The sequence below is a fragment of the Lissotriton vulgaris genome, chromosome 7 (assembly GCF_964263255.1).
Source record: "Lissotriton vulgaris chromosome 7, aLisVul1.2, whole genome shotgun sequence".
Classification (NCBI taxonomy): domain Eukaryota; kingdom Metazoa; phylum Chordata; class Amphibia; order Caudata; family Salamandridae; genus Lissotriton; species Lissotriton vulgaris.
The window spans coordinates 895,807,962-895,833,288 of NC_141695.1; the positions used below are offsets into that span (position 1 = coordinate 895,807,962).

General features: G+C 44.4%; 1 protein-coding gene across 3 annotated transcripts in view; it reads right to left on the reverse strand.

Moving 5' to 3' along the window:
* HMGXB3 (HMG-box containing 3) overlaps positions 1-25,327 on the reverse strand; it is a 558,172-nt gene that overhangs the window by 355,437 nt on the left and 177,408 nt on the right. For all 3 annotated transcript variants that reach the window (XM_086931317.1, XM_086931319.1, XM_086931318.1), the window contains exon 6: positions 2,666-2,797. In XM_086931317.1, the coding sequence (XP_086787443.1) occupies positions 2,666-2,797 (132 nt within the window). The remainder of the gene's footprint in view (positions 1-2,665; positions 2,798-25,327) is intronic.

Sequence of the window (25,327 nt, forward strand, 5' to 3'; positions counted from 1 at the left end):
GGAAAACCGTAATTTATAACAAAAATCTATAGGCATGTGTACAAAAACTGAATGACATCAATTAAATGCAAGATATAGAATTAATATTATGTATCCCTAACAGGAATAATATCAGCAGGCAACCAACCAGTGCCAAACAAGAGAGACATATACTTGTCTTGAAAAAGATGGAACAATAAGTTCAAGCCATTGAAACGCGTGGACGCCATTGTCTGACACAATCTGTGGGACAATAATCAATCCTAAAGATGAGCTAAGGAAACGTGCTACTGGGATTGGTTTAAAAAAATATTTTGACCCTGATGTGTCGTTTAATGACCAATTGAACTGTCTATTTTTTGTCTCTCGGTTTCATTGTTTTTTGTCTAAGTTAGGTAACAGGGGTATAAATGTGTGCTTATTAGTCTCTACATTTGAACACTTTATGTGTATGCTCTGGGGTTATGTAAATATTGTTTTTTATGCACTTTGTTACAAATATTTTCTTGTACGACATGTGAATAGGCTGTTATGAATTGTGTATCTTATGGTCACATTTTTTAATTGCAAACACTAGCAAATTTCTGTTTTTTATGAAAATACTTTTCAATATTTTACTTTAGACTTTGGCTGGTTACATTTTAAATTAGGTAAAAGTTCAACATATGGGTTTATATTGTGCGACACCCACTACTGTAGATAATTTCAAATTTTATGATTTGAATTAATTGTCCACCAAGGAATAACTCTATTTCTATTTGTCACTCGTATACATTTGCTTATTTGCTAGATCATGTGGGCTTTCCTGCCTCTTCTTCCATTTGTTCAGCCCTTAGAGAATGAATGCATGTATTACTTCTGCCCTTCCACTGCTCACTTTCCAAGAACGTTTTCTCTTTGTTTAAGCACTCCACAAGAGTGCATGTGTTTTCCAGTTATCTCCCTAATTTACTCCCTTTTCCCCCTTCGAAGCGACCTGTGTTCCTTCCTCTCACAATTTGCTTTTACCTTGTTCCTCTTGTGTTGCGTTTTCGCCTGTGTGCTTACCTACCAGCTCCATGTTGCTTCCTCCCACCCACCTGCTTTTCCCCTACCAGACTCTTCTGAGTTGTTTCTCCCACCTGTATTCTGTGTTGCATCCGTGCCTGCTGTGTTTCTTCTGCCCCACTTGCCCTGTCTTGCTCCCCAGGCAGACCGTTTAGCGCCTGTTGGCAGCAGGATTCATAGACATTACAACAAATGGGGTTTCCTTCTTTTAAATGCTGGAACTTCACTGATAAATGTCTTGCAAAGTTGGACAGACAGACTTCATTCCTCTAAAATAGCACAGAGTGTAACAAAATGACACATGATCACGCACTGTAGTGTATGGGTTAGACAACGGTCACCGTGAGTACAGAGTTCCTGCACAAGCTGGGATGGCTGACTTTGCAGCCTGCTGGAACTGCCAACAGGCCAACAGAACGCTTAAAAGGCAAATGTGCTGATTTAAAAGGTGATGGTGGGGTTACTGAATTTGAACTTCGATTTTAAATATTATCATAACACTAAAAGAACAAATTCATGTGTGCACTTCTTCCTGTGATATTGAATATGTGATACGATAAGATTAATATTGCCTATAAGCATCTGACTGAAGCCTTGCTATGGCCAGCCACTTCATATCTTCATAGACTTCCTATCCAGATGAAGGGATCAGTGAGAAAAAGGAGTGTGATAGAATATGAGATGCCCGTTAGAGCAGCTCCCCAAAATTCCAGACTGTTCACACACTGAGGAAACATTCAAGCACAGAAGCATCCACAATGAAATCTCGAACACATTGAGCATGGCAAACATCTGCACCATCTTTGCACTGCACAGCCCACTTTCCCAAAAAGATGTCTACATTGATAAAGGAACCCAACTTGAAAAACATCCTCTGATTCAAACCAAATAAAGCAAAAATGTACATAGACGCATGTCCTACTATTTAAACATTACACACCCAATTGCTTAAAACAGAAAAACTCTATTGCACCAAAACCACCACCACTACAGACACCTACACACCTCACAGAGCCACTGTACCCCAAACACAGTATAGAAAACCTACACACCTTTCCCCCAACATCAACTATCCAAACGCAGAAACAATTAACAACCACCCAAATCGTGGCATGCAACCTTCCCTAATAACACAACCCACTAAATGCATCTCAATTACCAGACCCACCCACAAAGTTGCAAGGCCCACTTGCGCCTTCTCACATTTCCTTCACCAATACAATCCCTTCCACACAAACACTCAGTGTACTCAAACTCTCTGGACTAACGCCCTTGAAACAACCAAAATGGTCATCAGTTTTGTAAGAGTGCGCCCGAGAGTCACATACAGGGTTTATAATAGTTCTGTACTACAGAACACAACCCTTATGTAGCTCCATTCTGGCAGCAAGATAGAAAGCAACTGGGTGGACCTTTGGTACACTATAGTAGGATGCTGTGAACTATTTAGAGAACACTCAACCCCTTTGCCTCAAACATCTAAAATATATTTAACAGTTAAATGTTTTGATAGAGGAGGACCTTATACAGGACTGAAGTAACTGAGAATGCAAGAAGATGTGTTAGAAAAGTGGGGGGATGCAAGTGGTTTAGCATCATACATAAATGAAAACGTCAAATTAAAAAATGCTCACTGTACCTTAGTGATCCATTTCCCTCCTAAGACGGTATCACAGAGAGGGCACCTGGGAGGCTTGTGTCGAGTGACATACGTGTACGAGCAGCTAGAGTTGGTACAATTTCCACGCCCTCTACGCGTGTAGGTAGTTGCCTGTATGAGAAAAACATTAAAAAATAAAACAGGATGATATCCTTTAGTGTGAGAGTTGGCCAACTTAAATTAGACTCACATTCCCAAAACGTTTCATTATCAGTGACAAGCTGCACCTGTGCTTTACAGAACCACTGGATAAAGTTAGTCTAAAATGATAGTGATGAGACTTACAAAAAAAGTAATAATTTGAACAAGCAACCAGGAATAGCAATATCAATGGCAATCCCAATGTTTACTTATTAAAAGGGCAATTAGAACACATATGATTGTGAATCTGAAAAAAACTAAAGCAAACATTACAATGCCTAGTAAGGTACTTTCGTTCTTGATTTAACAGACCATCTCTTTAAACGGAAATGAAAGAATGATAGGTCTTGATATACCCTCAGTAGCAGACAGACCTAGGCTGAAGGTTCCAGGATGAATCTTGGAACTGAAATTTCATGCCTGAAAAGGACAATCATTGGCGATTTATTGAATATACGCATTGCCACCATTTATACACATCCCTAGGATTTCCCACTGCTGTTTTAGATTTAAAGCTGCAGAAAATTTTAATACTGCAGCGTTAGCACTTCAGAGTTACCAGTACACACTGCCACTGAACTCCATGCCACAGTTTCATTATTTTAGCTATTTGATGTTCTTTCTTGTTGAATGAATTATAAGGAACTAATGGACCAACATGCTTCAACATATTACACAGCGGAAATAGCCACTTTGTAGTTATGGTTTAGGTGGTGATTCCAAGGCATAGGCAATTTTCGAATTGTCTAACTTTTGACCCCATGGAGAGATAAGCAGCCAGGTAACGTAGATAACATCCATCCATGGGAATAAAAGTTGAGGGGGAGAGGGTGAAAAAAATAACTAATATCAATCTGTCCAGTAGTTACTGAGATAAGTATTAAAAAAAGTGCTGGAGTGGGCTTTCAAGGGTTAGCACTTTGGTATATCTAGGCCGTTTGGGTTTGCAAAGTATTTCCCAGTCCAACAATAATCCCCAACATTTCAAGACACAAGCATAGTCCCCTTGCCCTGAAAAAGGACAAAAAGGGGAGGGTAAGGAGACATCCTGAGCCCCAGGTCACAGTCGGTGGAGCCAAATGACACCCCCGCCCCTTGAATTAAAAAAAAAGTCATTAAAGTTCCAAGATTTGCTGGTGACTCGCTAGTCACAGAAAACTAAAATAGTCTCTATGCAACTTTTTGTAAAGTGAGAATAAAGGTGGAGATAGGACGTGCACCTCTGCTGAACAGTGGCTAGGCCATGCACTAGAATCATCAATAGTATCCTGTGATAAATTAGGAACAAAGGAAGACTTAGGACGTAAACCGCTGTCGGGAAGTGGGTTACGCCTTAAGCCCACCTTTGGTCCCAATGTACCACAGGATGCTATAGATACATTCCAATCTATGGTTAATAATTATTTTTTTTAAACATGGGAACATGCATGCACACAGTTGCTGTGGGCATTCCTTTTCTGCTGTTAAATATTTATCTATTGAGGAGTATTGTGAAAGATGAAAGGAAAATGCTACTTACCAGTATGCATCTGTTCTTGGCATGTAGAGCTGCAGAGTTACACATGGTGCATAGACCCAACCTAGTGTTGGGCCCAGATGTTTGCAGATTGTTGTTGTCCTGAAAAGTTCTTTGGAAGTCACAAGATAGGTGACACCTCCTTTGGACCACATTGCGCATGGGCATCGGCTCCATCCTCAGATTGTTTTTCGCCATTAGGCAAATGATGGAGCTTTGCAAGAAAAGGAAGGATATCCATGTAATCTGTATCTAATTAAGATAATACTGGAACAGACAAGGGTAGAAGGGGAGGCGGGTGTAACTCTGCAGCTCTACATGCCAAGAACAGATGCATACTGGTAAGTAGCATTTTCCGTTCGAGGCATATGAGCTGCAGATTACACACTGTGCATAGATTGTATAGCATTACCCACTCTTCGCAGCGACCACCCCTATCTGTTGCAGTAGTGTGAAATAATGTTTTGAGAACAGCCTGGCCCACATTAGCTTGTTGTTTGGTTTGTACATCTACACAATAGTGTTTTGTGAATGTGTGCAGTATAGACCATGCAGCTGCTCTGCAGATGTCATCGAGGGGAATGTTCCCTAAAAAATGCCTTTGAAGCTCCTATTTTCCTTGTAGAGTGGGCTTTAGGAAGAACATATAACATACGTTTAGCTTTGTGGGAACAAATCTGTATGCATTTGACAATCCATCTAGCTATCCCAGATTTTGAAATGGGATTACCTTTGTGTGGTGGTGAGAGACACAAAAAGTTGTTTTGTCTTACGAAAGGGTTGTGTTCTCTCGATATAGTATAGCAATGCTCTTGACATCTAGGGTATGAAGAGCTCTTTCTGCTACTGTCTGTGGCTGCGAGAAGAAAACGGACAGTTCCAAAGATTGATTGAGGTGAAAGGGAGAAATGACTTTGGGCAGGAATTTTGGATTAGTGCCTAGAACGACCTTATTATGATGCATTTGCAAGAAGGGTTCTTGAATGGTTAGTGCTTGTAGTTCACTAACTCTTCACAGAGAAGTGATAGCTACTAGGAACGCAACCTTCCATGTTAAAAATTGTAGTTCACATTTATGTAATGGTTCGAAGGGAGGTCCCATTAGCCGTGTGAGAACAATGTTTAAATTCCACACAGGTGAAGGTGGCACTCTGGGAGGAATTATTCTCTTAAGACCTTTCATAAAGGCTTTAATAGCAAGCACTCTGAACAGAGATAGATGCTGTCTGTTTTCCAGATATGCTGCTATTGCAGCAAGATGCAGTCTAATAGACGTGTAGGCTAAGTTACATCTTTGGAGGTGCAGTAAGTATCCTATGATGTGTTGAATAGACACGTCTAAGGGATTAATATTATTGTTCTGACAATATATTACAAAGCGTTTCCACTCGGCTGCATAACATGCTCTAGTGGTTGGGCGTCTTGCTTCTTTTATGACATTCATGCAGTCTGGAGGAAGATTCAGATATCCAAATTCTCAGACCTCAGGAGCCAAATCGCTAGGTTGAGCTGAGCTGGGTCCGGGTGCCTGATCTCCACATGGTTCTGTGTTAAAAGGTGTGGAGACAGGTATAATTCTTGGTGCGGTACCACAGACAGTTGTAGCAGTGTGGTGTACCACGGCTGTCTGGCCCACGTTGGAGCAACTAGGATGAGGGTCCGAGAAGGCCGCTGCAGTTTGCGTACTACTAGTGGCATGAGTGGTAGAGGTGGAAAAGCGTACGCAAATCTGTTTGACCAGTTCATCCATATCGCATTGCCTTTGGACAGTGGGTGTGGATATCTGGTGGCGAAGCTTGGGCATTTGGCGTTTTCGTGAGTGGCAAAGAGGTCTATCTGAGGTTGTCCCCACATCTGAAAGAATGGTTGAAGAACTTGCGTATGAAGTTCCCACTCGTGGGTCTGTTGTGTCTGACGACTTAACAGTTCTGCTATGGTATTTTGTACTCCTGGAACATGTTGGGCTAGACGGAATATGTTTTGAGGTATAGCCCACCGCCATATGTCCTGAGCAAGTTGAGAAAGTTGCAGGGAGTGTGTTCCGCCCTGTTTTTGTATGTAATACATGGCTGTCATGTTGTCCGTGCGGACTAACACATCTTTGTTTGATACTTGCCTTTGGAAAGCTTTCAATGCTAGGAATATAGGTAGTAACTCCAAGTGACTGATATGGAGTAACTTATGTTGTGGTGTCCACCTGCCTTGCATGGTGTGTTGCAGTAAGTTGGCTTCCCAGCCGGAGAGCGATGCGTCCATTGTCAAGACTATTTGGGGAACTGGCTCTAGGAACGGTCGCCCTTTGGAATGGTTTTTGGTGTTCCACCACTGCAGAGAGCGATGAATCCGGCCGTCTACCAACACTAGGTCTAACCTTGAGCCTGGTTCCATTGACGTGATAAGCACTCTTGTAGAGGACAGATTTGAAATCTGGCATGGGGAATTATGAAAATGCAAAAAGCCATCATCCCTACGAGCTGCATGAACACTCATGCTGGAAGGGAGTGTTGTGGCGGAAACTTTGTGAGAAGAGTTTACATGCTGGCTTTCCTTGCTGGAGTGGGATAAGCTAGCACTGTTGAGTTGTTTATTGTGGCACTGAGGTACTGTTGTACTTTGGATGGTTGCAGATGAGACTCGGTGTGGTTTATTGTGAACCCCAAGTTGTGGAGCAGTTGAATCGTGTTAGGAGTGTGTTCCACACACTGGTTGTATGAACTGGCCTTTATGAGCCAGTCGTCGAGGTACGGGAAGACGTGGATGTGCTGTCTTGGTAAATGTGCTGCTACTACTGCTAGGCACTTGGTGAATACCCTTGGTGCTGCAGTGACTCCGAATGGGAGTACTTTGAATTGATAGTGCTGCCAGTCTACTACAAATCGGAGATACTTCCTGTGAGCTTTGTGAATGGGAATGTGGAAGTGTGCATCCTTGAGATCTAGAGTAGCAAGGAAGTTGTTTTGTAACAGGAGAGGAAGGACTTGTTGGAGTGTGACCATTTGAAAATGGTCTGAGTGTATGTATAAGTTTAGCGGTCTGAGGTCTAGAATAGGCCTTAGAGAGCAGTCCTTCTTTGGGATAAGAAAGTATAGGGCGTAAACACCCTTGTTTTGTTGGTGCATAGGAACTGGTTCTATTGCACTTTTTTGTAGCAAAGATACTACTTCTTGCTTTAACAGCGACATTGGACGCTGTTTGGGTGGTATGTTTGGGGGGTAGATGTTAGTTCTAGACAGTAAACTGACTGAATTATTTGTCGCACCCACCTGTCTGATGTGATGTTGTTCCAGGCAGGAAGGAATTGTTGCAGCCTTCCCCCCCCTACAGGAGTGGAATGTTGGGGGGGAAGGGGAGGAAGTTCATTGGGTAGGGGTGGAGGCAGAGCGGGAGGAGTTGGTTTTGCCTCTGCTGTTGTTACCCCTGTAACCCCCTCTTTGGTAGCCCCTAGGGAATGTGGATTGGCTAGGGGTCTTATAAGAAGTGGAAGGGCTTTCGGAGGAGTAGCATCTTGTGTTGCCTCTATATGATGAGCAATGAAAAGAACGTCTGGGAGCTTGCTGCTGCAAGGCTCCCATAGATTTTGCTGTCTTTTTTCATTTTTTCGAAAGACACATCAACATTTGGGCGAAATAAATGTGTCTCATCAAATGTCTGATTAAGGATGGAATTGTGTACCTCAGGTTTAAAACCTGAAATACGTAGCCAGGCATGTCTACGCAGAAGGGTACTGGTATTGATTGCCCTTGAGGCAGTATCTGCAGCATCTACGGCACAACAAATGGAAGTATTAGTAATATTTTTACCTTATTGTACGAGTTCATTGGCCCTATTTTTAGATTTGTCTGGTAGATGCTGCATTATGGACTCCAGTTCATCATAATGTGCCCTGTCATATCTTGCTAACAATGCTTGGGTATTGGCAATGCGCCAAATGTTAGCTGCCTGTGACGCTGTTCGTTTACCGGAGACGTCGAGCTTAGATTCTTTATCTGGTGGTGAGGCCTCACCTGATGTTTGTGAATTAGCAAGTTTACGTGCATTAGACACTATTAAAGAATCTAGTGGTGCTGGACCTCTAATGTAAACTGGATCTGTAGGAGCAGCTTTGTATTTTTTCTCAATGCGAGGGTTGAGGACCCGAGCCCTGACAGGATCTTTAAAAACCTCTGTAGCGTGCTCGATGACACCTTTAAGCATTGGCAAAATGGCAGTAGACCTTTGTGTGTTATCAAAAGTGTATAATAGGAAATCTTCCTCCACAGTATCGGTGTGCAAGTCAACCCCATGGTACTGGGCAGCTCTCTGGACTAGTAGGTTAAAACCTATAATGTCCTCTGGTGGGGAAGGTCTGGAAGGATATACATCGTCTTGTGGAACGTAAGGCACATCAGGGGTGTTATAATCATTCCATGGATTAGGTAACTGAGGAGGACTATTGTTCCCTGCTGGGTCATGTGCACCCCACCTGTGTCATCAGAGTCTGTATCTACATCATCATGTGGATGGTGTAGGCGAATGATGTGGTGGAGGAGGTGGAGGAGGCGGAACAGTATGGGGAGGTGATGGAGAAGGGACCCTTAATGGAGAGGTTGCAATGTCTCTTCTTTGGAGGAGGAGGAGGTGCAGGCGCCTCTAGTGGTCTCTTCTTGGAGCTAAGAGCTAGTTGGCCAGTCTTAGGATCCTTTACAAGAGTTTTTTGAGTAGGATCTGGAGTAAAAAGTTCTTCTGTGTAGGGCAGATCCTTCGGCGTCGAAGTTTTCATTACCGGAGGTTTTTTTCGGCACCGAGTCGGTAGCTGGTCCAGGGTCTTTTGGTTTAGAAGTGTGACCTTTTGAAATGTCTTTTACCGGAACGTGTTTTTTCGGTTCCGGGTGTTTTTTCGGCTCCGAAGCGTGTGAATCGGGACCTTTGGGCGGTTTTTTACTCGGCTCCAAGTGTGGTTTCGGCATCGATGAGCCGCTGCAAGTCTTCGGCACCAAGTGCGTAGGTATTGGAGCAGCGGTTGGTGCGGTTGAGGAAGATGGCTTCTTCTTCGGTGTCTGTATGGAATCGGCACTGGGAATAGGCGGACTCGAGCCCAAGCCGCCGGAAGGCTTAGTAGGCTTCTTTGCCGGGCCCGAAGGCGGGGCGTGGGAAGCAGTCTCTCGGTGTGCACCCGGGCCCGAAGGTGAGGGTGTGACCGAAGCCTTTTTTGAGGGTGTCGAGGAACGGTAGGGGTCGACTGTCTTACTTACGACCCGTTGAGCTGGAGTGATGTCCTCGACGTCTGAGTCTTCGGCATCAGAGGAGCTGGCACTTTCTTCGGCGTGCTGGTGTTCTGGCACGTCGACGCCCTCTTCAAAGATGTCGTAGGGGATCGAAGCTGACGAGCGAGCCATTGTTCTTCGAGTTCGTTGGTCCGGAATGGTCTTCTTGGAGCGGAAAGAGGCACAAGCAGGACAGTCTTTGACCTCGTGCTCCGGTGAGAGGCAAAGAGTGCACACCTCATGTAGATCGGTCTGGGGAAACTGCGATCCACATCAAGGACACTTCTTGAATGGCGTCCTTTCCATGAGCCAGAGAGTAAGGCCTAGGTAGGCCCGAAGGCCATCGTCGACGACCGGAATCGAAGACTTTGAAGTGGTGAAGAATTGCGTTGATGTGGAGCGCGATCAAAACAATACAATCGAACTGGGTGAGGATTGCGCACCGAAGGAAATTCAGTTCCAAACCGGAGAGCAGGAAACACATTCGAGCCCGATGGCGGAAAAAACAATCTGAGGTAGGAGCCGATGCCCATGCGCAATGTGGTCCAAAGGAGGAGTCACATATCTCATGACTTCCAAAGAACTTTTCAGGACAACAACAAAATGCAAACATCAGGGCCCAACACTAGATGGCGATCTATGCACAGTGTGTAATCTGCAGCTCATATGCCTCGAACATATAGTAGTACTATTAATGGAAATGTACACCACAGAAGATAGGAGTCAATTGGATGACAATCATACTGTGTTATAACTACATAGGAGAAGAAAGATGTGGTGACTAAACACTTCAGTACTCTCAATTGAAAGGATAGCAGTCTGATTGAACTTGAAGAATACTTATACCTAAGGAATGATCATCTTAATTCCCACAATATATGTCTCACCAAAGTTTCACAATAGAGCAAATATACCTCCTGGTATGCCCACAAAGTCATTTAAAAACAGTATTTTGGAAATTACTTTAGAGTATGTATTTATGTTTTGCCCCCAACATATATTCCATATAGCTCCTATTGTGAGGCATATAATGGATTTTTTTGTCTAAACCAGAGGGCATCCCTTTGCAAAACATTATGATAACTATAGATGTTGTCTCAGAATCATCGCCCATGCCCAGGGCATTGAGGCCTGTAGGCGTTGAGATCAAAATCATAAAATAACATCTTTCTCCTTCAGATGACTCTGTATAGATGTCAAAGCACATTTGAAAATTAACACTGCAACAGGTTTATTCTTTGAGAGTGAAGATTTATTCACCTGATTGATATCTCAAGTCAAGTTGGCTACAGCAGTTTTGAAGCTACGCCTCTAAACATGGGTAGATATACCCTTCATGATAAAGGAACATTACAAGACAATTCGGTTCTCCAACAAGGAAAAACAGTTTCACATTCATTAGAAGTGTAACAACGCCTTCCTGGTACAGAAGATATAGTAACGAAGCACAGCATTCTCCCCATTACAGATTCAGCCTTGAAAAGTGGCCGTCAAGGTTGGGACAGAAGCATCACAGATTGCTTCCGTGTCTTCTGACACCACTCGAAGCGAAGATCTGCAAAATACCTTTTATCATTTCTGTGTGTTAGATCACATGCGTGCACTAGTACAGGGGCAATGTAGTCAAGTGATCTAGGAAACATGGAGAAAGTTAAATTGTAGAATGTGCGGCCGAGACACTCACATAGACAACTCAGGAGGACAATAATGGGCACTTGCTTTGCCTCGAGTAATATTAGTCTGTTCATGTGCTGTTGGGAGAAGTAAGTGCTTTGGTTGAATAGAAGCCCGGAGTATACGCACCACATTGTCCCAGGGTTCAGGCACATCGATGAGCTATGTGTAATCTGGAAGGTGTGTGGACCATGTAACTGCTTTACGTATATCAGCTATAGGTATATTTCCTAGAAAGGCCATTGAAGCTCTTGTTTACGTTTGGAGTGAACTCTAAGATGGACAGGAAAGCTTTAGTATAGGATGTTTGCATGCATTTTCCAATATAAAGTGCAATACCCGATTTAGAGATGGTCCTTCCTTTGCGTGGTTTGAAAAAGCAACAAAGAGTTGTTGTGCCCTTTCTGCAATGGAGTTCGGTTGTGGAAAAAAAGACAGGCAATTCTATAGATAGATTAGAGAAGAATTGACAAAACACCTTTGGGAAGAAATTTAAGATTGGTATGAAGTACCACCATATCTATGCAAATGGATGAAAGGTTCTTCTAAAGTTAATACCTGAAGCTCACTGACACGCCTATGCAAAGTGATAATATTAGGAAATGTTACCTTCCAGGATAAAAACTAGAGGGGGCAGGAGTGGAGGGGCTCAAATTGAGGGCCGATTAATCGTGTTATACAATATTTGGATTCCATGCAGGAACAGGTGGCAGTCTAGGTGGAATTATTCTTAAGACCGTTCAAAAATGCTTTGATGACTGGAACCTTGAATAGGGAAGTGTACTGTCTGCTTTGTAGATAGAGAGCCAATGCTGCTAGGTGTAACCTTATCAAGGTAATAAGTAGCAGACAATGTCTTGTATCATGGCTGCTAGTGGATCAATGTGTTTACAATAGCAGCAGGGAACAGGCCTTTTCCATTTAGCAGCATAGCAGGCACGAGTAGTAGGCCTGCATGCTTCTTTAGGAATGTTCATATACTGTTGTGGGAGATTCAAGTAGCCAAATTCTAGGACCTCCGGAGTCAGATCGAGAGGCTGACGGACCAGAGGTCTGATATATTTGTGGTTCTGTATGAGAAGGTCCTGCCTGTTCAGCAGTATTTTGTGAGGAACTACTGAGAGTTAGAGGAGTGTGGTGAACCAAGGTCGCCGTGCCCATGTGGGAGCCACTATGATGAGAGATGTCTGCCGAAGTTAACGAACCCCAAACAAAGCAGTGGGAGAGGTGGAAAACCATAAAACAAATATCCCGGACCAATTTCTCTGTAGTGTGTTGCTTCTGGATTGTGATTATGGGTTCCTGGTGGGAAAGTTTGTGCATCTGGCGTTTTCTGCTGTGGTGAAGAGGTCCATTTGTGGTAGACCCAAACGCTGGAAGTATTGGTGGAGGACTCGCGGGTGAACTTTCCACTTGTGGATATGCGGATGCCTCCTGCAGAGGAGATCTACCAAGTGGTTGTCCACTCTCGGAAAATACTCTGCTAACAAGTAAATGTTGTACCTGAGGGCCCACCTCAAAATGGTCTGGGATAAATGAGAAAGATGAGGGGACCTGCTACCCCCTTGCTTTTGAAGAAGTTTTGTGGCTGTCATGTAGGTAGTTCTGATAAGGACTATCTTGCCAATGAGGCTTTCAGCACTGGGTGAGCAGCTAGCAACTCCAGTGACTGATGTGGAGATGTGCTGGACTGGATGTCCAGTGTCCATGGACAGTTAGATTTTGAGAATGCGCTCCTGTCCCATGATGGAGGCATCCATTGTTATGGTTCTCTGTGGAACTAGGTCTAGGAAAGGCATTCCTTTTAACAAATTGTCAGTGTTTCATCACTGCAGAGTGGCAAGCATGACGGCCGACAAACACTAGATCTTCTATTTTGACATCCCCTTTAAGTCCAAATGGTACACTCCTGCCATGGGCATATGTTGAGTCTGGCATGAGGTACTATGGCTATACGTGAAGCCATCGTATAGAGGAGACACATGACTGTCCTCACTATGACCAGTTGATGTTTGAAACTGGTGAATGAGTGTCTGGAAGGTTTGCATCCTGGCAGTATTGCGGTAAGCTGTACTCCTTTGTGATTCAAGGATCGCTCCCAGGCAGGGTAGTATTTGAAAGGGTTGGAGGTGGGATTTGACTGTGTTGATGTTGAAGCCCAACAGATGAAGTAGGTTTATGGTAAACGGAGTGCGTTGTAAGCACTTGTGCCGAGCTGCACTTTTGATAAGGCAGTTATCTAGATATGGAAAGACGTGAATCTTTTGTCCAAGCATGTGAGCAGCAACTACCGCAAGACTTTTGGTGAACACTCCGGGTGTGCCATGACCCAGAGGGAAGCACTTTGAAATGGAAGTGCTAACCATTTATGACAAACCTGAGATAGAGGTGATGCGCTTGGTGAATAGAAATGTGAAAATAAGCGTCCTTGAGGTCTAGAGCAGCCATGAAGTTACCTTGTTGTAATAAGGGTATGACATCTTTAAGAGTAACCATGTGAAAGTTCTCTCTGAGAGAATGTTTTTGTAGAGGTGTCTGAGGTCCAAGATTGGCCTGAGGGATCCGTCTTTTTTGGAAATAAGGAAGTAAAGAGGACAGACTCCTGAACCTGCTGGTGGAGTGGCGCAGGTTCTATAGCGCCTTTTCAGAGGAGTGCTTGAACATGTTATGGTGAAAGTTTGTGATTGAGAGGTAGAATGTTTGGGGGTGTGGAAGTGAGCTCCAGAAAATAATCATGTTGGATAATATCGGACACCCACTAATCAGGGGTGATGCTTCACCAGGCAGGAAAGAACACCACTTATATATGACCCGCAACAGATATTATGTGATCAGTAGGAATGGTTGGCAAGTCAGGGAATGCTAATTGTGGTAAATGGATTCATGAATCCACCCTTACCTCTACATTTAGAGTTGTTACCTCTGTAGGAGCCTCTATAGTAACCGCTCGGCGAGGAGTTTTGTGTCTGGGAACGTTGAAAGGAAGGGGAAGTTTCAGGGGAGGTGGTCTTTGAGACTCTACAGTAAGAGGAGTGGTGAAAGGAGCCATGGTGTGATGGTGTCTTTAATGCCCCATGGCCTTTGCTGTCTAGATGTACTTTTTGATGTTCAAGGAGAGTGTCGAGTTGAGAACCAAAAAGGTGTTCACCATTGAAAGGGAGAGCCAAAAGGTTCTGCTGGATCTCAGGAGCCAGACATGTCTTATGAGGTGAATGCTCAAATGTATGCCTCTAGCTGCAGAGTCAGCAGCATCGAGGGCACAATGGCTAGTCGTATTAGAAATAAGCTTATCCTAGGAGGCAAACTTTTAAGCTCCCTTTTAAAACTCCTCTGGGAGATGTTGGAGGATTTCCTCCATCTGTCCCAGTGGGCCATTTCGTAGCGTGAGAGGAGCTGGTGGAATTAGCAACCCACCAATGGATGGCGGATAGGGCAGTCACCCTTGTTCCAGCTGCATCAATTCTTTTGCTTTCTTTATCTGGTGGGGGTGCCTCACCAGATATTTGGGAGTTGGCCCTCTTGCATGCTGTGGCAACTGGCAACTATCAAGGAATCAGGTGAAAGTTGCCCTTTTATGTATATAGAATCATTGGGCAATGCCTTATATTGTTTGTAGACTAGTGGTGTAATTACCCTAGACCTTAATGGGTAGTTGAATATATCTGTGGTGTGTCTTAACAGTCATTTTAGCATCATAAGGTATTGCACGAGCGTTGGCTAGAGGATAAGAGTCTCAAACAAAATAAATCGTCCTCTAGTGGCTCTGTGTGTAACTGTACTTTATGAAAGGTAGCAGCTCTATCCATGAGATCATGGTAGGTGGTAGTGTCGCCCGGGGGAGAGGGTTTAGCAGGATCCAGATCAGATTCTGTAACAGCAGGAGGTTCAGTCTTGTAGGTGTCCCAGGGATTATCTTGTGGTGGGGAAGAAAACCCGCCCCCTCTTCTCCCCCTCAACTCCCTCGCCCCTGCATGGTGGGAACTCTGTGGCGAGTATGGTGCAGGAGCAGCCGTTGAAGCAGGCTTATACATGTGCATGGTGCTCAGCAGGTATTCGAGGTGGGTTAATGTGCTATGCTTTGGTAGAGGTGAAGTATCCAAAGCCTCTATAAAGGCCAGTTGTCTCTTAGATGGCTGTGCATTAGTGTATAGAGGTCTTGTGGTGATGAGTCCAGTGTCTGGATGAATCATATGTTTTTGCCCGAGTGCAACTCCTCCTGCAGGCGCTGAAGCACTGTTTCTATAGGCTTGGAACGGTCTGCTCGTTTACCAAATGTAAATATTTTTGGCCAGACTGCAAAGGTTTTCAGTACCAATGGCTTAGGGTCCAAAGTAGGTATTTTCGGCACAGATGTCGAACGATGTTGCAGCGCCGAGGATTTCATCTTCGAAGGTCGGCTCAGCTTTGATGAACGAGGAGTCAGTGCGGGTGCATGCAGCCTGTACTGTATGTCAGCGCAGATCCAAGGCTTGGTGTGTCAGAGACAGACAGTCGACACCAACCACAGCCAGATGGCAGTGGTGGCCCAACAGTGAATTTTGGCCTATCTGGCATGGGTAGATGACCCTCTGAGGAGGGGGTTCTAATTTCAAGATGGATGGGGCACAGTACTCACGGCTTGACCTGGCTGAGATCCTGCATTTCGACCTTGGATTCGGAGCAGTTGTCGTGGATAGAATGTTTCTCCGCTGACACCTCCCTTTGGAGGTCTTCGGGTCCAAAGAGATTTGGTGTTTCTTTGGACGCTGTAGCAAGACATTTCGAGGCATCGAGCTAGACTATCACGCAGCATCTTCCTCGATCGAAAAGATCTGCAGACCTCACAGCTGGCATCGTCGTGTTCAGAGGAGAGGCATTGGTTAGGCACCTTATGCAGATTGGTGCCAGAGTACTTAGCCTGGCATCCAGGACAGAAGAGGAAAGGTGTGCGTTCCATCACCAGGTGGTCATGGTGTGGGGGAAAAGCCAGAAAAAACTTGAGTCGCCTTGACAAAGTCAAAGTTGTTAAACAGGGGGAGAGAGAGAGAGAAGAAGTTGTGATTGAAACAATACTGATGGTAAAGCCCAAGAGAGATAGGCAACGACTGTGCCGAACCGGAGCTGAAGAGCACACATCCAAACCTGATGGCAGAAGAACAATCTAACAATGGACTTAATGGCCATGCACATTACCAGCAAGAGGAGTCATAATAACTTGTGACTCAAAAGAGTTTCTTTGATAAAAAACAACTTGCACACTTTGAAGATGGCAGGCTTATGCTAAGCATGTAAATCTACAGCCACGCATGCCTCAAACAGAGATTTACTGAAAGTAAATACCTTGTTCTTCTGATGGAGACTTCTAACTGCAGATTCCCCACCTTTCAAATCAATACCAGAACAGTAACTGTACCTAATAGGCGGTTGGTCTGTAAATTGGCTGTATGACAGAGCAGGCAAAACGCCCTTCTAGGCAAACCAAACTGGCTAGATAGCATTGTTTTGTTATACGGAGTGACACCCACGTCTCCACCTGATAGATGTCCAGGACTGCCCAGGTAGGATAGGCTCGCAGAACTTCTGGAGGCTGCTTTTTTGTCAATATGTGGATTGTTCTCTTCTGCATGGCGTTTCCTTTTTCACCCCTTTCAACCCCAGAAAGAGACGATCGTCCACTCTGTGTTCTTTGGTATGATCGATGTAAAAAGCTCAGTGCTCTTTTGGGGTACAAGTGATGGAGGCTCTCTACCTCTGTAGAGCAGTGAGGCTAAGCACAGAACAATGGCAGGGTGACTGTTTTTCTGACGTGGAACACTACCACAACTTTTGATAAGAAGGATGCTCTTGTACGCAGAACCAGTTTGTTTGGTAAGAAGGTGGTGTACGGGGTAGTTAACAGAGAGACTGAAGCTTAATCAGTCAGCACACTAAGCTGAAGGAAATGAGGAACACAATTTTGAGGGTGAGAAGCTGCAAGGGGCAGCTGGGAAGTGGCTCAATGAGAGCTAACATCAAATATGTGAGGACCAAGCTAAGATTCCCCAGAGTATTGTAAAAAGGAGAGGAAGGAAACCAGTGTTGGCGACCTTTCACAAAACAATGATGACTGGTCCAGCAATCGTAAAAAGGACCCTTAACTGTGCCCAAAACATGGCCTTGACAGGCAAGAGACAAACATACAACAGAAAGTCAAATAGCCCGGATGGCCTCAATCTAGAGTGTGCCGAACCAAACCACAAACTTGGCCCAATGGCAGGTGTATGCAGTTTTTGTCGAGGGGGCACTTGGATGCCAAGATGATATCAACCAAATTCAGAAGAAGGTCTATGGTGTTTAATTGTTGCCCCTCAATCTCCATTCATGAATGTGGAGATTGCAAAGGACTGGGTGTAGAGCCCTGCCTTCTTCTTTCGACAGCAGGTCCGCCTCCCACAGGGACACACTAATGGAGGACAGATGCTCAAGCCCAGGATTTCTAGATGCCATACCTAATACGGAATGACTTGGTCCCAGTTGTTCCTGGTCTTCAGAACTCAGGGCAGGAGTGGTATCAGCAGCAAGACTTAAAGGAGTCCTGAGTTCCACTCTAGACGGAACACTTCCCCTAGCGACAGGCACCTTGGAAACTCTATCGAGAAGAAGTGCTAACTTTGTGCATTGTCAGATAGATGGAGCGAAGGTTCTCCCCATCTGCACAAAAAAACCTTGTGTTACCTCTCGGTGTAACTACCACTAGGCATAGACCACTGAGCGTGACCAGCCTGGCATTTAAAAATCCTGCCAGGTGGTTCACAACCAGGAAGATCCCTCCATGGTCTCACCATTTCCAGAGGTGTAGCGTCTCCTGGCACAGGGTCCAGGGTCCAACACTGCATTGTTGAAATACTTCATGTCGGTGGTACTGTTGATAAGCACATTCACCAGCCTCCCTTTAATAAATGGAAGGAAGGCTTTCAACTGCAAATGGATGGCCCTCCACTCCAGGAGGTTCATATGGATCTGCGTCACCGCCAAAGACAAGAGTCCTCTGATCTCCACCCTTCCCAGATAATCGTCCCAATGCGGAAGGGACGCATTGTTCACCACTGTAAATTCTGGGTGGGTAGGAAGCGGGGTCTGTCGCTGACCCAATCGTGCTACAGTAACCATGACTGCAGATATTTTGCAGTCTCCTCGGAGATCTGGACGTGGTTGGAGAGGTCTTCTTGATATTTGGCCCACAGAGACTTCAGATCCCACTACAGAGACTTCAGATCCCACTACAGAGCCCTCCTTTGCCATGTGGCATGCTTGACCAGAAGACCAGAAGGAAACCAGTCCCAGTTGCCTCAGTGTTGCCCTCACTGACAGAGGCTGAAATATCGGGATCATAGCCTGAATGTTCTGCACTCACCTTTCCAGGAGAAAAAAGGCACAAAATTGAATTGTGTTCAGAATGGCTTTGATGAAGGGGAGCGTCTGAGAAAACATGTGACTTTGGCAAGTTGATAGTGTACTGCAAAGATGACAGGAGATTCGTCATAGTCTGGAGGGGGGTGATGATGGCCTGATAAGAACCTGCCTTCAATAGTCAATCGTCGAGGTAAGGGGAAGACTAGGACCCCTGAAGGTATGCTGCTACCACCGCCATCACTTTTGTGAACACCTGGTGGGCTCTAGTGTAACCAAAGGGGAGCAAAGTCAACTGAAAATGCTTCTGTCCCACAATGAACTGCAGATGGGCCAATTGGACAGGCTTATGGAAATAGGCATCCTGCAGGCCATCCAGCCTCCAGGGTCAAGGGCAGTCAATACCTTGGCCAGTGTGAGCATCGTTAATTTTTCTTCTGGAGTAAAGTGTTGATAAGGCACAGGTCCAAAATAGGACAAAGGCCTCCTTCCTTCCTCAGCATTAGAAAGCTGCAGGAATAAAACCACAACCTACTTCTAGTGCAGGCACCCTCACAATCGCCACTTTGGCCAAAAGGGCTTGCACTTTTTGACTTAAGACAGAGAGATGGCCCTCAATCAGTCTCTCTGAGAAACTTTGAAGGTGCAGCAGAGTGAAGATAAAAGGTATGGGGTACCCTTTCCAGACTATCTGCAGGACCTGCCCGTGTGATTTGGTCTGTCATGGGGGTAGTGGGTGCCGCAAAACTGCTGTGCACCTTACTGGGACTAAAGGGCAGATGGCATGGGGTTCCTCTAGCAAGTCCACAAAAGAGATGGTAGGGCTCGTGTGGCTGGGGAGGCGGAACAGCTCAGCGAGCATGCTGTGGGCTTGCTCTCCTTGCACTGCTCCAGAGCTCAATCTGCCTTATCCCCAAACAGGCGAGTCCCATCAAAGGTCATGTACTTAAGGGACGATTGGACATAATCTCGAAAGCCAGTGGATAGCAGCTAGGTGTGGCCACGAAAGGCAAAGCTGGTATCAATGGCCTCATCCCGACCACCATGGAGGGCTTGGGTTAGGCCAGAGTCGAGACCCGGAAGGAAATCAGACATCAAATCTCAAAAAGCATGGGAAATGCAGCCCAAGAGGAAGCTGGTATTCACAGACCTGAGGGCGAAGCTAGTGGAAGAAAAGACCATCTTCCCAAAGGTCTCCACATGTCTGGACTCCCTATTGGGGGGGGGGGGTAGTTTGGAAGGTATTCAGGGTTGATTGACTTCACCTTGCCTTTACCACCAAGCTTTCAGGTAAGGGGTGCAGAGACCAAAATGCATGATCGCCCGGGAAGTGTGGTGGCATCATGCAGTCTAGCTACTGATCAGGATGCCAGGCCCCCAAAAGGATATCTATAAGTGCCTCATTTTAGAGCAAAAGGGGCTCAGTGGATATTTGCACCGGCTGGAGGTCAAGAATTTCGGCTACCCTAAGCAAGACAATTGCATAAGAAGCGATCTTCTCGCTGGAAGGACCAGATGTTGAGAGGAGGCCCGACTCAGGGGAAGTATCAAGGCTACTGGCATCTTGAAGTTCATCAGACCAATTTTTCTTGTGACAAGATTGCCCTATTTCATCACTGGCATCATAGTAACTGTCCAAATCCATGCCAAATAACAAATAAATCATAGGTTTTCTTTTGTTCTGGGGTTGACAAGTCCATTTGGGGATGTGGCGCTTCGATGAAAGCCAAGCGCAGCCTCGAGTGAGGTCATAGCGGCGCAGAGTCTGAGTCGGAGACCACAATGGGCACCTCATCCTCCTGCATCGAAGGTCTGCTTCGAGTATAGGAAGACAGGAGTGGAGTGTGGCACCAGAGGCAGAGGAGGACACTGGGGGACAAGGAGGGTCCAACTGGTATCAAGGGTAATTTTTCCGGCAGTACCCCAGATGGAGGGCCTCTCAGAGAGTTGGGTAAGGATCCAAAGAGTCGAAACATCGCCCCGAAGAACGCTTCTATCTGCCTCGATATTGCAGATTACCCCGGGAACTCTGGGTGTGCATGGACAAGTTGCAGGTCAGGCTCTGACATTGTTCAACTTCTAGAGCGAGGTCGAGAGGCATGATGGTGCCCTAGGGCCTTCTCAGGAGTGTGTGAGAGGTGGGAAAGGACAGAGTCCCTTTTGGATTTTTTGTGTTTTTTCTTCAACTTAACCAAAGACTTGGAGTGCAAAGACGAACAACCTCGGGAACGACTTTTGCAACTTCAGGACTGACCCCTCGGCTTAGACTGGTCTCATCGAGGAGTGTGCTTGTGCTTTATAGAGAGTTTCGCCTTGCATCTCACACAACCTTCAGGTTCATCAGCATACAGTCGTGGCTCGACCCTAGGCAACACAGGCAAATTTGATGAAGATCTGCCACAGATATGTGTATGTAACAGTCCTTGCAGGATGTGAATACTGCTATCCTCAGAGGTGGCATTTCTCTTGCACACTTTACATTCCTGGTTGAAAAGCTATCTTAAAGAAATAAGAAGTAGCTCCATATCCACATATGGTGGTGAGAAAAGAGAGGAACAACGTTAACATGCAGTAATAGCACCTATACAGACCCCGCATATCATTTCCAAAGCTGCACTGCCCAACCAGCACACAGAGTTTACTTATTTACTTGTATCATTTATACAGAGTGAACTGTCGCCCAAACTCGAATCCTGGTGCTAATGCGCAAGTAGTGTTACAGAGCTGCCAACCATATTATCAACCCTCAGAACATGGAGAAGTTATTTGAGGAACAGCAAGGTCTACAAGGCTTCCCTAAAACGCAGCACTTCTTTTATGGATCGAAATGATGGTGGACACGTGTTCCAAATTTGTGCTGCTTTGACTGAAAAGGCTCGGCTACCTTGTTTTACCTTCCGGACTTTACTAAAACAGACCACATTTGTAGTGCTAGAACGCAAATATCATCCAGGGGTGTATTCTTTCAGTTTTCGTCTTATAGGCAATGGGCCAAAGCCTTGTAGTGCCTTGAACAATGCATATAGCCAATGTAGTTCACTCAAGGCACTGGATGCTGATGATCTGCAGGGTCTATTCAAGGCAATTTTGGCTGCTACCACCTGGACTCTGTGCAGTCTGTTAAGCAGATTTTCTGATGCACCAAGTAGCAAGGAATTGCAGAAGTCTAGTTGACGAAGTAGAAAGCTATGCACTATAAGAGGTTTGACTTGACTCTGCAATAGTGGTAGCACCTTCCTAAGACTACGCAAAAGTGAAAAACATGTGTCCGCAGTTTTTGTAACATGGTTCTCCAAAGATAGTTTTTAATCAAAGATAATCCCCCAGATTACGTTCTGATTGTGATTGCACCAACTCGTCTGCAGACAAGGGGGGCCAAAAATTAGGAGCTAGAATCATAGGAATCTTACTTGCCGAACAGCACAGAAAATCTGTTTTGTCCCCATTTAGTTTTAATACATTTGCATTCATCCATCTGGAAATAGCCAACATACCGTTCTGAAAGGCCAATGTTACCTCCTATCTTTGTTGAAGGACAGAATTTACTGGGTGCCATCAGCATAATTGGTCAGCTTGATGTTGTGCTCCTTTATAAGCGTAATGTGTGGCCTCGGGTATATATTCAACAGGATAGGACTGAACACAGGGCCTGCAGTACTCCCTGTCGTAGATGTCTAAATTCAGTACAGTAGGGAGGTACAGAGACAGCCTGATACCTGTCCGAGAGGTAGGACGTCATCCAATTTAGAGCTGTGCCTCAAATACCAATTGACAGTAGTCTCGACAGAAGAATTTTATGGTCCACCAAAGGCAGCAGACAGGTCAAGCCAGATCAAGAATGCTGACTGCCCCCTGTCCACTTGCATTTGTAACTCGTCTAACACGACAAGTAAGGTAGACTCCGTACCACTTCCTGGTCAGAAGCCAATCTGTTCATTCTCCAGAAGAGCATGCGACTCCAGGCACTGGGACAGTGTGCTACTTACATATCGCTCCAAAAGATTTACAGGGAAAGGGAAGAGTGAATGGACTTGTGATTACTCATGACCAGAGAATTGGCAGACTGTTTCTTCAGTAGGTGAGTGACCACTGCCTCTCCCAGGCTTGGGGTACCATCCCTGAATCCAGGGATTGGTTACACAATTGCAATGTATGAAGAGTAAGATCATCCCTCAGCTCCTTCCATATCCTCAGAAACAGGGGATCCAGCAGGGAGCCTGAAGTAGTAAAGCGGAGATGTCTAAAAAAGTATCTTCTTGAATATTCTTAAAGATATTCGGTCTACAGTTGGGAATCTATTTGGTGTGTTAACCCTTGAAGACCATATTAGGGTCTCCAGATAAAGGATCACTGAGATGCTGACTATTAGTCACTCAGATCAGGGTTTCCAGATGAAGGATCACTGAGATGCTGACTATTAGTCACTCTAGTCGTTTTCTCCGTATGGACAGTAATATTTATATTCACAGTTTCAAAAGGTACAGAGGTACTGCTCAAAAGTTTTTGGATCTAGTCTCATGCTTGGTGAATATTCAAAAGTAGAGTAATCCGCTGTTAGAAGCCTCTATCAGAAACTGGAATTTGGCAAAATTGATTACGGTTAGATTGTTTTTCTTGCTACTTTGGTGCCACAGTCTCAATACTGATTTAAATACATATGCATGTACAGAGCTATATCCCAGAGTCATACAATTGACAATAATAGTTGCGATTGGCTGTTTTTGTAGTTATATTGAACACATTGTATGATATTTTTAAGCATATATCAAGATCACAATTGTGCTCTTCTATCTCCCAGGTTTATGGTGGTTCCAGCAGGAGATAATTCAGCTGATTTCTCACCCAAATATGGAACTGACAGGAGAGAGCTAAACTACATTTATTTTACTTTGCCATACAAAGATCCACAGGGCAAGGACTACAAAATATCTTGATCACATGTGTTTTGGAGCTTTTAAATATATTTTGTGTTCTATAATGTTAAACCACTGATTGGATATGCAGTTGATATCTTTTTTTTCATCCCTTTTTTTAGCCACATTGGCACTACATGTGGGCTGACTGCAAATCTGGAAATTTTAAATGTCCAATAATTATTACCATAACACTGTTTGTAGCATACACATGTATTGTGTTGATAAATAATGCAATGGCAAATGAAAACAGCTGTTGATCGGTTGAATCTGTGTTTGATTCTCTACAAATATTATTAATTGATGAATGTAAACATTTTAAAGAGATTATATTTTTATTTCTGAAATACCTTAAGTATTTTCTGTGCTCTTCTATGCTAATAAGTCAGAAAGTCAGGCAGGGGTTGAGTTGCACGTGAATCTATAAAACAGTGCAACACTGTAGAACAACAATTAAAGATAAGAAATTAATTTTTATTCCAGCACTAAACTTTCATTGATTCAAATGTTTGAAATCAAGTAGATTAGCATAGTTAAGGTTATATCCATATAAAATAAGCATGAAAGCAGGTTGACCTAAACAAAACATGTTCTTTAAGACTGCTTTTTCCATCGATTAATCTACTGAAGCATTCACATATAGGTAGTAATGAATAATGAAGACTTGCCGGTTGTTGCTAAGCAGATGAGATACAGAGCCACACTAACATTGAGAGCAAGTTTTGAGTGGAATGCTACTTCACTTTTTCACTCCGAGGGGACACTATGTTATCATCTGACAGACTGAGCACCATTGGGGTAGGCCCGGTTTAGAAAGGGAGCACCACTCCCTGTAAGACTAGTTGCTACAAAGAGTTGGTCATATTCCAAACATCCATAGTCTTTTCCAGATAAAACTTAAAATATCCATGGACAACTGACAAGTACAATGATTTTTTAGCACTGGAGCAAGGATTCACAATAAATGATCAAAGCTCCTCTAATTTCTTTAGTGGAAGTCACGTGACACTTTTGACCTAAATAGTCTATAAAACCACGTTTTCCTGGGAGAGTAGAGAAAAGACTGCATGACGGTAGAAGTCTATACTTCCCTTACTCAACTGGCGGATGTCAAAACATTATTAGCAGCATTTTCCCTAGGAGAAACTTTAAGTTTGTATTAGGTTTTGGTACAAGACACTACATAAGAGATTTAGGAAACATATCACATGGAGGAGATGGAGGGTGCGGCAGTGGAGACTACAGTAATTGAGAACATTAGCTTCCGGGATCAGTCTGAAACACACTGCCCCAGGCTCCCAAGTTGATTTCCACTTTCAAATTATCAGATATCTGTACAAAAACTGACAGGCTAGCTGCTCATCTAGGACTAATGACACTTTGATAAGGGTCAAGAGATAACATTGCACAGATTAGGCAGCACCAGCAATTAGTGGCCAAGGCAGGATGAATCTCCTGCTACCACATTTAACCAGGCCCTACAGAAACAATTAAGGGATGCTCTATCTATGGTGGTGAACATGCCTACCATATCATCAGCCCTCAAACTTTATGTGACAGACTGATACACAGAAAGAACAAAGGCTAAAAGAAAGGCCGTTTTATCCTAGAAGTGTAGTAATATGGAACACTGTGGAGGGAGCAAAAGAAAGAGTCATTAAAGTCCTCTGAAGAACCAAGGCAAGTTAACAATATTTAAAAAAGTCTAGCACTTTGGAAGAAAAAAATTAAGATGTTGGTGTAGGTCTATGTTGTAGGATCACCGGACACTTTGTCACAGACTGTG